Source organism: Haliaeetus leucocephalus, unplaced genomic scaffold (genome assembly GCF_000737465.1).
Source record: "Haliaeetus leucocephalus isolate CR32 unplaced genomic scaffold, Haliaeetus_leucocephalus-4.0 Scaffold577, whole genome shotgun sequence".
NCBI lineage: Eukaryota > Metazoa > Chordata > Aves > Accipitriformes > Accipitridae > Haliaeetus > Haliaeetus leucocephalus.
The window spans coordinates 251,479-264,823 of record NW_010973013.1 but is presented as its reverse complement, the minus strand read 5'-3'; the positions used below and the strand labels follow the sequence as shown (position 1 = coordinate 264,823).

The following is a 13,345-nucleotide window of genomic DNA, read 5'->3' as shown; positions in this document are numbered from 1 at the left end:
CTCACCTGCCGCAGGAGCTGCCGGGCCGCGGCCGCAGCTTCGCCGAGGGCTCCCCGTGAGGCGGCGCCCGCCTCTGCCCCGCGTCCTGCGGGCCGCCCGGCGTCCTCGTCGGGGTCTGGAGGGAGAGGGAGAGGGGTGTTACCTCACGGAGCGGCCGCGCCCGCCTCAGCCGTCGCCAGCAGGGCCTGCTGAGGGCTGCAACGGGGAACGCGCTTCTGCCCCTCTCCCCCCCGCCATGCAGTTTCTGCGGCATCTTAGGCGAGATTTCAAATTACGGTCCCCGGATCTCCAGGGCACTGAAGAAGCAAAAGTCCTTAGAAAGGGTACTGATATTCCACAGGCTGCTTCAGAAAAGGTACAGCAGAGAGGGACACAGATAGACAAAGTCACTTTGCCAAGCCTGCCTCAGCACATACAACTTCAGCAGCACGTCAACAACAACAAAGCAGCACACACTCTCCAATTCTTAATCAATAAACCTACGTCTTCTAATAAGTGTACAGTGCTGTTAGTACGGCATAAGCTTTAAACCACCTTTACTTCTACCCCGATCTGAAGCCTGTCTCCTCTCACCGCTACTGTTGCCACGAATTCAGGTTAGCAGATTCAAATACCCACTTGCCCAGCCTGTTGTTACATTGTGCAACAGTTTCTGTGACAGGGGTTCTACAAGCACCTGCCCTGTTTCTTCTCAGCACTTTTAGCACTCCTCATAGGAATTCCTAGCAAACAGCATTTAACCACCATTAAGGAAGGAATGGAAGATGGTCTAAAGTACAACTGAACATCCAACTGCTTAACCACATAAGTAGTCCATCACCCACTTAAAATTCATTAGGTGTCTTTGCATTCAACCTAGAGTTTCCTTCAGAACTTAGAAGCTGCTCAAAAGTGCTTGGTGATGGGCATGGTACAGTACTTCAGTAGTGCACAACAGCTAAGCAAGATGTGCCTGATTTTTTTCTAAACAGTCAGCGAAGACAGATTTATTAAGCATAATCAGAGGTGAACACAGAACAGCAAAGCTGAGCTTAGCACCAAGAATGGAGTCAAAGGTAGTTTCATGCCAAACCAGAGCTGGGGAAGATGATGGCAATAGGATCCCTCCTTGGCATAATGATGAGTCAGCACACTTGCTCCAGAGGGAGAAGGCCTCAGCAGAACAGAGTCAAACATTTCTCCTACTCCAACAAACACCTTAGCCAGAAATTATTGAACTGCTTGAGGGAAGCTACACTCCATCTTTCCTGGAAAGTAATATAGCCCAGAGTCACAGGTTAAAAAGAGCAAGAAGAGACAGTGCATGATTCGATAGCCTAACGGTTAGAGTGGCAGTACCCCTGCAAGGAGGGGGAAACCTGGGCTGACGGTATGCTTCCAGTGATTTCTGCTCTTTATCCACTACCATCCCAAGACACAGTCCACCAGCCTGAGCACAGAGCTCTGACTACGACACTTACAGAAGAACTTCTCTTATTTCAATAGTGCAAAAAGCTACTAGAAAAACCTCTCTGTTGAGACGGGTGGCAGCAATACAACACTGCCACTAGAGGGACTGTCACAGATTAGTGAAAGCCATCAGGATTACAGCAACACACAATGAAAATATTAGCGAAAACCCCTGGTATTTGCCTAAAAGCCATTCAACCATGCTCCTCTTTAATAGCAAAGGAACAAAATAACCCAATTCCAAAAGGTTACCTGCAGCAATATCTTCCCTTGCACTCTGTCCTGAATCAATTGACCCAAAGGAAGTATCTTCCAGCAGCGATCCTCTTTCACTATCATACCCTTCTTCGGCTTCTCTGTTATCCAAGAAGTTGGCTTCTTCATGCTCGGGTGGAACATCAACAACCCTCTCCTCCTCCTCCTCAGTAGGCTGTTCTGGCCTCTTATCTTCAAGTGGCTGAAATTCCTGATTTCTTTCATCAATGGCATTTGGGTTTCTGATGGAAACTCTGTCATATTCAGCCTCTTTTGCACCATCTGTGACAGACAGGGAGACATGATTTAAGCACTGAGCTAATGTGTATTTCTTACCCACAGCTGTCTTCAGTGAAATACTGCATTTGACAAAGCTTTCTTGACACTCTTTAAACACTTCAGCTTGTGTATTTCTTCCAATATATTCTCAATCAACTTTCAGTAACATCTAATTAAATGTTTATATGGAATTTATGCAATATATCAACCACTGACCTTACAATGAAATATTGCAAGGTGAAATATTTTCATCATTCGTGACTTTATCAGAAGTCACATGCTTAACATGTACTACTGTAAAAGGAGCCTTGCTAAGAGCATATCTTACCACCTCGCACATTGATTAGAAAAAACAGCAAGTTTGCAGCAGACTCTACCACTGGTTCTTCCCCTGTCAAAAGATTTGTTTGTTCAGTATTTCTACTTATGCACTCTTTTATGAATGTGAGCAAAAATATGATAATAGAGGCACCTGAGATTGTAGGTGCGTGGATTTAGTGCCTGAACTTTGCATTAATCACTGGATCTTTTATAATTAGGTGCTTGCTAGTTCAGAAAAAAAAAACCCAGTGTGCTCTAAACCCTCCAGGAAATTCAGCACATTATTATATGCGAATCCCTATTTCTTGAGGAGGAGGTATAGACACGACCTGAGTGGCTCCTTCTAACCACATCTATGCATGGATCCCACTTATCTTGCACAGAACCTGGCCCGTAAGAACGGACATGCCGAGCTCTACATTTTCTATCGGGATTTGTCCCTGGGCCACCCATCACAATGCCAAAAATATGCATTAAAAATAAGCAAAATCCCAGCAGATTCCACAGGGCCTCTTTCAATTCTGCTCCCTCACCCTCTTCTTAAGGCTTCTTTGGGTTACACAGTGTTGTCTGGGATAGAGTTTTACTTCCATTTCATCTATTTATTAACTAGTTTAACAACCTACCTTGAACATGCAGCTGATCATCTTCATGCTCTGGAATAGATGCAAGTGGGACACTCTCACTAGCAGATGAATATTTACTCCTTAAAGAATATATTAGTTCTTGAATATCATCCATCAGTGCACTCTCCTCATCATACAAATCCATCTCTTTCACCACCTCCTCTTTATTTTCTGCCACTCTGGAATCCAGAACTTTTCCTACAACATCCATAATGCTCGATTCTGAAAATTCAAGTATCTGGTCCAAAGCTTTTTCTACATCTTCATTGTTAAGGCTTGCCTTCCGAGCAAGCTCCATCTCTACCTTCATGTCATGAAACATGGCTTCTATCCTAACCACGTGTTGAAGCCCAAGGTACTTTTGTAGGCGTATTACACGCTTTTCATCAAGAAAATCTCTCATTATTGTGAGCCGCTTCACAGACTCACTGAAGTCTGTTACAGTATCATTTGTGGCTGCTGAGCTGTCAGCAGGGCTGGGGAAATGCACAGATTGCTGGTGGTCATTTATTGTATGCTCTAAGTTTTGCACCTCTTTTGAGTCTCTCTGTGAAATGCCCTCTAGGAGATGATCTTTCCTTTGGTAAAAGTCATTGTTGTCTTCTGTGTCAGGAGATTGGAAACTATGTTCTTCCACAGCTGATGGTTCCTCAGCTTCAGAAGACTCCTCATCATCTTCCACAATATGTTCCATCTCATCCAATTTAACATCTTGGCTCACCGGTACGTCAACCTCCTTGTTCCCAGTCTCGCTTGCATCTTGCATGCCAACTGCTTTTTTAGCCTCCTTAGAAAATGAGTTTGTTTCCTCTCCTGTTTCAAAAGTAGGATTTGCGGTTCCTGAAACAGCTTCACTTAGTACTTCTAATTCAGGGTTTGTACTTTTGGCATTTAGTGTACCACCCTGTACAGTTACAGCCCTTGCTTTTGACAGCTTTGCACTGGCAGCATTCTCATCTTCCAGTAGCTCTTCCTCTACTTGTTTCAGGTCAGGGTCATCTTCAGCATCTGGCTCTTCAGATTGCAATTCTGGTCTTAGTGTTCTCTCTTCAGCTAAATTTGTGCCAAGATTTCTGTCTGAATCTGCATCCTCAGTACGAGCAGTTCCTTGCTGAGTAAGATTCTCTGTATTAGTATTCTGTGTAGTGCTTTTTGATTTTTCTTCAGGGGAACTTTTCTCAATGCTTTCTTCAAATACTGTCATCTTGCCAAGATTTCTTGAAAGCTCTTCTTTCATATCTGCCTCTGAATACTCATTCTCATTTTCCCATGGCATAGGTTGCTCGACAGCTCTTCTATGACTTGGGACTCCTTCCCCTGCAGGGGTTTCTTTCATGTATCTCCTTTTTATTTCAGGTTCTTTGTTAAGAGAGGTGTTTTTTTGATTTTCATGATCGGTCTCCCCTGTTTGTTTCAAATCTTCTTCGTGACTTAGAAGTTCATTCTCCACAGCAGGCATTCCATGCTCCAGTTTCTCTTTCAAGAGGTCAGTATCTTCTAAGTCACTTTGAGATGCTTTTTTTACCTCTTCCACTAGTTTGGCTGGAACATCAACAGAAGGCTTGTTCTCAGCTCTTCCTTTCTCCTTTGTTTTCTCCCATAACTTTTTGTGCTTTAAATCACTTTCCAAGACCTCTTCCAAGGTGTCATCCTCAAACTTTTTCTCATCTTTCTCTATTTGAGCAAGTGGCACTCTTTCTGGACTTTTGTGGATATCACCAACAGATGGTTTTAAAGCATCTTGCTTGCTTTTAACAAATGATTTGGACTCCAGATCATCTCCGGGACTAGGCAAAACATGAGGATCAGGCACAGCTGGACTCTTCAGCTCTTCGGTACGTGACCTAGTTCTATCAACCATGAGCTGCTCTTCAAACTGTTCAGTTTTGCTTGTTTTTTCTTTTGAACCCAGATCACCTGTACCTACAGGTTCCTTTCTAAGGAGTTCTTTGGAGAGATCCTCAGGTTGAGTTGTTGCTGGTGCTTCTCTTTTACTAATTAGCACCACTTCATCTTGTTTCTCTTTTGTTTGTTTAGATTTGTACCTGTCCACACTTATACTGTCACCCAACTTCTTGCTCTTACTGAAGGCATCTTTAAGAATTAATGCATCTGAATCAGGTTCTTCCTCATTGTCTCTTTGGTTATTTAGCTCTGTAGCACCCTTTGCATCTTCATCAGGTTTATGATTTTGTGACTTAATGCCATCATGTTCATCATCTTCTAAATCCATTGGGGACGTAATTTCTTCCTCTGCCATAAAAGACAGCAAAGGGATTTCCTCAGACTGATCTGCAAAGTCTGGCTCCTCCTCTGCATCATAAGCATTAATGCTCAAATCTTCATTAAAATCATCTTCCAGTGATGTAACAAGGCGAGTCACTTCATCGTCTGATACAACAGCATCAGCAGTTGAGCCAAGTTTTGTTTTCAAGTTCACAGAGAGCTCTCTGTTTAGAAGCGTATAGGCATTGTCTTCTTCATTCTCTTTGTCAAGTTGACTGGTTTCACCCTGAGGAATACTAGTGTTTTTGGTATTTTCACTTTCTAGCCCTTTTAGTTTCCCATGTAGCATTCCTTTCAAGTGCTCATGTGCAATTTGATCTCCCTGAGAGTTTTCTTCATCACTGTTGACACTGGAGTATTCCCCAGTATTTTCAGCTCCTTCTGTAAAAGAACTGTCTACTTCCTCTGTCATGGCAAAGGCTTTCTTGTCTTCTTCTGTGCTTAGCTCAAGATTGTCTGTCTCCAAAGCATCAAGAGACTTTACTGTATCAACCTGTTCAATCTCCTTATCTCTTCCAATTCCTTCAGCTGGTTTTGTCCCTGGATCACTTGATTCAGTTTCCTCTTCATTTGCTATCGTCTCTTGCAATGACTTCAAAAGCTCATCCACATTATAATTATCAAAATCATCCCTTCCACCATCAAAACAAACAAAGTCTGTTTCCTGAAATGAAAAACAGTATGTAGTCACAAATATTATTTTCTTTATTACAGTGATGAGACCAAATCCACTTGGTTGGTTAGAGAGAGACACAGCAGCAAAGTAAATTACATTAATCATGCAGAATTAACCCATTGAGTCCTTAGCCAAAACTCTCTTTGAAATCAGTGGAAGTTTTGCCCAAGGACTCTTAAAAACCTAAGTAAAAAGCTTATGTCTTAGCCATGTCAAAGACCTCCTGGTGAGGAACAAACTGGAAGTCAGCAATGGAGTTGACAGCATTATACTTTACTCATCACATATCCTCCATTAAGAACAAGTCTATTGCTGAATGCCAGTGAGGAGAAGAAAACAAATGTCACTAAGCTTGTTTGTCACAATCCTTTTTAGCGGGTCTCTCCTCAAATGACCAAGTCCTCCAAGCAAGAGCTGCCTGTCACACAATTTCTGAAAAATAAATTAAACAGCAGTGCAAGCCACTGAACATGACTTCATCAGGGTCTGAAGCTGCATCCACAAACAGGCCTTACTCACACAACTAGCTATTAGTGCGTGAAAGACGTTTACGTGTGTAAGGGTTGAAGGACCAACTCTAGAATCAAAGGGCTAAGTGTATCAGGGGTTTTTTTCTGATAGTACTTTAAACTTTGAAAGTTTAGGAAAAGAAACAATTCTGAATACATACCAAACAGCCTATATGCGAGCAAGCTAGCAGCATTTCTAGAGCTCAGACCAAACAGATTTTGTTAGAAGAAAACCAGAGTATTCCAGAAAAGAAAGATCAATGCCCACATTTTGGGCTGATGCTTACACACCCATCAACATAAATAGCTGCACAAACGTTCCACCCTGCAACACACATGTGCATCTCTGCACATATGTAGCTGCCTACTAACAAAAGGTAACTAAGGATCACTGATATTCCCATTCTCCTTCTCAGGGATTTTATTGAATGCCAAGGTAAGAACCAGTAAGAAGCCCAATTAAAAAATAACAAATAAGACTTACATCTGTTGGTAATTCTAGCTCCTCATTGGAATAATTATGATTTATTTCAAGTAAATCCTTTGGAAAATATCCAAAATCACTCCCAACCTGCCAGAAAACAAACACAAGCAAACAAAAAGCAGTAAAGCAGCTTTCAAAATTGTGTGACTTAAAATTCTTATTACAGACACTAGTAACAAACACATCAAACTCACTCTCAAGTATTTCTAAATGAAGTTTAACACAGTGAATAAAAGAAAAAGATTGGCAATACCTTGTTTATGCAAGAGTTTTCCTTGATGTTTTATACTTACATTTCACAACACCCTTGTGAAGTTGGTAAGTTTTACTGTTTATGTTTTAAATCCTGACTTACAACAAATTATTAGGAGAGCTGGAAGTGAAGCCCAAGCATTCTGGCTCACATGCTTTAATTGCTGTTGTGTGCTCTCACTAGCACCACATACACCTCAAGTATTTTCTCAAGTAGTAAGCAGAAGAGGATCTTTGACTAATAAGATTTACATCCATGCCCAGTATTGTAGCCTGAAATATGCTCACTTTGTACCTTGAGGAATGAAAAAATAAATTCTTAAAGCATATTTTAGGAAAGCGCAAAATTGTACCTGAGGTAATAATCTATTTTAAAACCCGTGTGGAAAGTATACCCCTCTGCAAATGCATTGTTGCTCTTCAGTGACTAATACAAGCAAAAATCAGTTGCAGATGGCTATTTCCAAGCAAGTCAATGTGCTAAGCCAAGGCAAACACTAGAAGACAAGAATCTCTTATCAGTCACCGGATAAGATCTACACAGTAATGCTCTCACTTGAGAGTTCTGACAACAGCTGTCAAGAAGCCAATATTAATAGCGTGCTATCACTACGCAGATTAGATAATCCAGGCAATTAGAGCCTGGTGGACACACCTCCTAGAAAGGTACTGAGTTCCTAGATGACCAAAATATCTGGGGAAAAAAAAAAGTCTTGGTCATTTCCTCAATGTTTTGTTGCAGGAGGAAGACAACAACTGCCCATTTTCTTAAGAAGTTTGTTTAGGAAGAGCACTCAGTTAAAGATCAAATTAAAAAGGCAACCAGTTATGTCAAAACAATTAGGGATATATAGATATATGTATTGTTACACTGATATCACTGAAATAGGTTAAGCTGGGCTCAAGTTTTCTGGATTTACAATGGCATAAAAAAAAAAAAGACAATTGTATCCAGTAAATAATATGTACTAATACTTTCTGGGTTTGGGGTTTTTTTGTTGTTGTTATGCAAGCAAAGTACGCACTGATACATTATAGGGCTTCCTTTTTTAACTATTTCTCATTCAAATCTTACCTTCCATAGTCAATATCTCTGAAGTTAGTTACACATACATTAACAACAACAACAAAATCTATTACCTCCCTACCTTTTTTTAAACACATAGAGATACTCCCTTATAGAAAAGAAATAATGTATGCAGGTTTATTACTGAGAATTACTTGGAATGGGAAATTAAACTAGACAAATCAAATCAAAAGCTTGCCCTTGTGTGGTATACTACAGTTTTATTCTAAATTGGCCTCTTTCTCTCTACAAACTTCTATTCCAGTTTTAAATTATCTTTCTGAAAACAAAAGCCAAAGCTTCAAAGTAGCCTCCTTACAGACTAATCTCCGTGACTACCATTATAATTAGGCATCACAATTTGAAATTCATTTAGTGTAATCCAAGCTGCTGACCATACAAGTCCTCTGCAGTGACCCAGTTTGCCACTTATGTGGTTTATGAGCCATATGGGATCTGCATGCCCAAAATTTCAGCTGCTCCTCTCTCTACAAGTACTCTCTTGTAAGGGAAAAAATGCCTAATTGTGCAAATAAAGGAAACATTCTTCATTCTCTACAGACATTAGAGAGGAAAGGCATTATGAATGCCAAGCAAATAAGGGAGAAAAAAAGTGCATCCTTCTTTTCCACTCCCTTCCCAGCTAAAACACCATGGGTGGATGAAACACATAGCTGTGTGTACAGCACCTGTCCCCACCAGTGCCCACGTGTGACAGCCAGCTGTGGCAGATTCACCAACCACTACTGACCAAGAAGCCAGACCCTCACACCACCTACCTCAGTGACAAAAAACAGACAGCTGGGAAAGAAGACGTTCAAATATTTTTAATCTTAAAGACCACATCCCTAAAGCACAGGCATCACAGGTACCTAAAACTGCAGAACACTGGTCAAAGAAGAGTTGGTTTTGTCTGCCCTTACTGAATGCTGGCACTGTTAAGAAAACACAGAAACAATAGGAAAAAATTCCATGATCCTCTGGGTCCTCCAGACATACTCTGTCTTCTTGTCTTACCTTAAGTTTACCCCTCCTGTCTTCCTTTTTATTACCCTATAAGATTTGAAAACAAAAAAACAAACCAACCACCACCCAAAAAAATCACTATCGGCAGCCAAGTCCATTTCTTGTAATGTGAGGCCAGAAATAGTTCTCTCAACCTTGAATCAAAGGAATAAAGTTCAGCCCTTTGCCATAACATAAAATAACAACCTTCTGCAGCAAGAATTTAAAGTATCTTTGTTGAAATGTTTTGTTAAAAAGCAGCAGTTTTTACCTGGAATTATCTGAAGTAGTTTTGGAGTTCTGGACCCTGCTGAAGATGAGGGCAGAGTACAGCAGAAACGCATAGGAGAAAAGTCTACATAAACACAACCTGACGGTGTAAACGATGTGAGGTGGATGCTGAAGAGGAGACTAGTTTTAAAGCTGGACACAGTGCACTGGACAATGAGAGTAACAGGTGTGCTCCACCCTTTGGCTTTGGGAAAACAAAATCAAGCATTTTCCTGGAACTCACTTATTAATGAAATTCATAACATAAAATCACTACTAAATAATGGTCATAGAATATTGTCCAAGCATTTGTCTTTGCTTTATTAATGAGGTTTAGATAGCTTTGCTAAAAACTGCATTCCATATAGTGTATAATAGCTGGGTCCCAGAATTTTTTCACATGCAAATTACTCACTGAGCTCAATGGGAGTTCTGCAAGCAATAAAGTATACAAGACTGGGATCATAAAATAAAGGATCTATTTTGTCAAAATACAGCATGCTTGCTGGCACAGGGCAAAAAAAAAAAAAAATCAACAATGGCTTGAAAAGGGCAGGGTGAATTAGAAAAGCAAAGGCAAATAAAGCCCAGACCCAACTGCTATAGATTTTTCAGCCTTGGTGAAAGGCTTCTCTCTTATCAGATCATCTCCCTTCAGGTCAGAAATACTATTGTATTTCTCATGGCTCCTCAAAATTGATTTCAGGATTAGAGCCTGTATTTACAACTTGTTTGAAATAAGCCCCAGGCTGCAGTAGTTGAAGCTTCTCATACACACACTCCCCTAACCTCTGCCCCCCTGATCTGAAGATCAGAATACCAGTTATCCCTTGATTTCATAGTTTCCATTATGCCCAATACTTTCCCCCAAAACTTTGGGGAATGGAAAAAGGCAGTAGGGTAGATGCATAGGATCAAATGATGCACACGAGCACACATAAAGTCACGTGACGAGATCCCAAAAAGACTGTGGTAGAAGGTAACATGCCTTCCATTGGAATTTGTTTGATCACAGACATCACTAGGTAGCCTGTTTTTAATTAGCAAGCAACAGCCTTCCCCTAGCTCCAAGACTGCACACAGCAGGCACGGCTGGTCTACATAAATCAAGTTGCCCCGCCAAATCTGGCATGGGAAATCAGTCACATTGCACGAGAGAGACCCCAGCGCTACCTGTAAGTCAGGGGCAGGGTCAGACGCACCAGTGCCCTACTCAACACGCAAGGGTAGGCACCTCTGACCCCGCTGCAGCGTTTGCACGCTGGTTGTTGCAGTATTACAGTTAATGCAGAAGCAGTCAATCAAACCAGGGAAAAGTGAAATAAGGGTTATAGCCACCAACTAAAAGGAATTAGTCTGTCATTGCTGCCCTAAAAGGAACACAGAAAATAGCGCAACACAATTAAAAAGTGACAACAAATAAAATGGAGCTCGGCAATTCTTTTAGATCTGCAAACTTCAGCTTTTACTTGTTAAACTTAAAGCAAACATCCTTTTAACTTGGAGACACACCTAACTGTTGCACGAGCTTCCTATCAGTGAATAGTTGAACTGAATATTAACTCAGCAATTACCTTAAACCTGCTGTCTGATCTTGCAGCCTGCATTACACCTTGTCAGAAGATGGAAAATTGGCCCCACGCTGCTACTCTGCGTCTCGAGAACTGGCAGCCCTGGAAACCTGTACCATCTAATTAACCAGATTATTTATAGTACAGTACGCGTCAGAAGGGAATTACCAGCATGATACAATTATAAACTCTTCTTTAACCACGTGCTGCAGTTTTCTGCTCTCTTCTGTATCATTCTAATTGGATTCAGCTCCTGCTGAGAGCTTGGCTGTCCACACCCCGCCTGAACAGGTTAGAGAAAGTGATACATCCTGATTTTCAGTAAACCACTAGTCCCACAGTCAACACCCAGGTGCAGCTTTGAGCAGCCTAGACCACTGTCACAGGCAATTGTCTATCCCTTGTAGAAGACCAGAGTAAGAAAGGAGGTTGAAGTAAATGATTTGGACACAAAACAGTACATAGGGGAAGCGGTCAACAGGGACGAGGTCTAAGCAACCTCCAGACTGCCAGCATTTTCAAGGGAAGTCCACAAAAATTGCTTTTCCTCCAGGGTATCTATGTTCTGCTTCTGTCAGGCAAATAAGGTGTTTATCATGAAAGCTGAGAGGAGTTCTCTATGAAATAACTGCAAGTACGGGGACACTCCTTTTCCATTAACCCTGTCTGGATTGCCTAAAGAAGACAACTCAGACAAGGCCACTACTCTGCAAGCTGCTACAATGTGTTACTGAAGCTGAGAGACAGACAGACCTTTTAAAAATCCAAGTTACCTTAATTCTCTTTAGTTTTACTACTTTTTTCCCCTCCAATTCTGCATGCAGCTTAGATAAAAAAGCAAAAGACGGCAGCTGAATATTAGGAAGAGAAACGTGATTAAAACATGGACATGGAATGATTTTTAGCAGGATTGCAAAGAGCACAGGATGAGACCACGTCAGGGGTAAACACAAGCGCAGGCTTAAGCCTCCCTAGACAGGAAGGGAGGCTCAGCTTCCAGGCAGACTCCTGGGCCACCACATACAGTGCCGCAGTGAGAGGTTTTCCACACAAAGGCAGTTTTCTAACAGTTTTTAGCACACATTAGCATTGCCCATTTTTCACAGCACTTAATGGCCTAGGTTTGATCAAACCGCATGCCATTTCACAGTGGTCTCAAGACAAAATGGCATTCGTTATGTTATTTAACTATGCTCAAAACCTTAAGTGTTCTACAAAGCAAAAGGAAGGAAAAAAGATTACCAACAGAAAGCACCAAGAAGAGCAAACAGAACAAACGTTTTACAGTACTTACGCTTCCAGCCCAAAGCTCGGTTGATTTTCCTATTAGTTTGTAATATACATACACCGCTTCTCCCTTCTTAAAATTTACAAAGCGACAATCTGGACCTTTAAAATCCTGCATTGCCTTCCCTCGGCACATTAACACTGTCCAAAGAAAACAAAAAGAAGAGTATTACTTTAAAAACAATAATAATAAAACAGTTTCATGAAAGAGGTCTTTGCTAACTGGCAGAAAACAAGACCTCCCTGCACACAGCGGTTTCCTATTTTCCAGATTGGGCCAAGAGATAAGAACTTAACTGGAAGTATAGCTAAAATAAGAGATAATTTTTTAAAAAACGCAAGCTCACCGGTCAAGACAAATGTTTGACAAAGTACTCGAGGATTACATTTCAGAAGTACGCTATGAAGCCAATTATTACATTAGACGGGCTGAAGGATGACATCTGTGTCCTAGTGAATCAGCCCTGAAATTATTCAACCCATAAACAACCCCCAGAGAGCGGGTTTATTACAAGAGGGTTTTGCGGGGGGGGGGGGCAAAAAAACAAAAAACCAACAAACCAAGCAACCAGCCCAAGGAGCCGTGGGGATCTGAAAACTTGGCCGGCAGGAGAGGAAGGACGCGCGTCGGCGCCGCGTTTCCATTTTCCCGATCCTCCCCGATTTCCCTGCCGAAGGCGGGGCGGGGGCTTTGGGAAATGCCCCCCTGAGGCAGGCGACGTTTGCATCTCTCCCCGCAGCAACTTCCCCGGGGGCGGGGAGCTGCCTCCCGGCCGCGCCGAGCTCCGGGCACCGGGCAGGGCACCTCCCGCACCCCTCCGGGCGCTGCGGGGCGGGGGTCCCCCGCCATCCACCCCCACCATCCCGCCGCCCCCACTCACTGCTGCACTCGGGGTCGGCGCAGCGCTTGCGCTCGGCGAAGCGGCGGCCCAGGTCGGTCCCGGCGGCGCAGAGGAGGGAGGGCGGCGGGGGCAGGAGCAGCAGGAGGGCGAAGAGCAGCCGGGGGTCC

The 13,345-nt window shown here is 42.4% G+C and overlaps 1 protein-coding gene across 1 annotated transcript in view; it reads right to left on the bottom strand.

The window, feature by feature from the left end:
• The window catches only part of MIA3 (melanoma inhibitory activity family, member 3), a 25,799-nt gene extending 12,506 nt beyond the window's left edge, over positions 1-13,293 (bottom strand). Inside the window, exons 1-6 of the mRNA XM_010577672.1 lie at positions 13,218-13,293; positions 12,344-12,477; positions 6,886-6,972; positions 2,931-5,880; positions 1,702-1,986; positions 6-115 (exon numbers count right to left, since the gene is read on the bottom strand). Coding sequence (XP_010575974.1) covers positions 6-115; positions 1,702-1,986; positions 2,931-5,880; positions 6,886-6,972; positions 12,344-12,477; position 13,218 — 3,567 coding nt within the window. The 5' untranslated portion in view covers positions 13,219-13,293. The remainder of the gene's footprint in view (positions 1-5; positions 116-1,701; positions 1,987-2,930; positions 5,881-6,885; positions 6,973-12,343; positions 12,478-13,217) is intronic.
• Between the last annotated feature and the right edge of the window lie 52 nt (positions 13,294-13,345).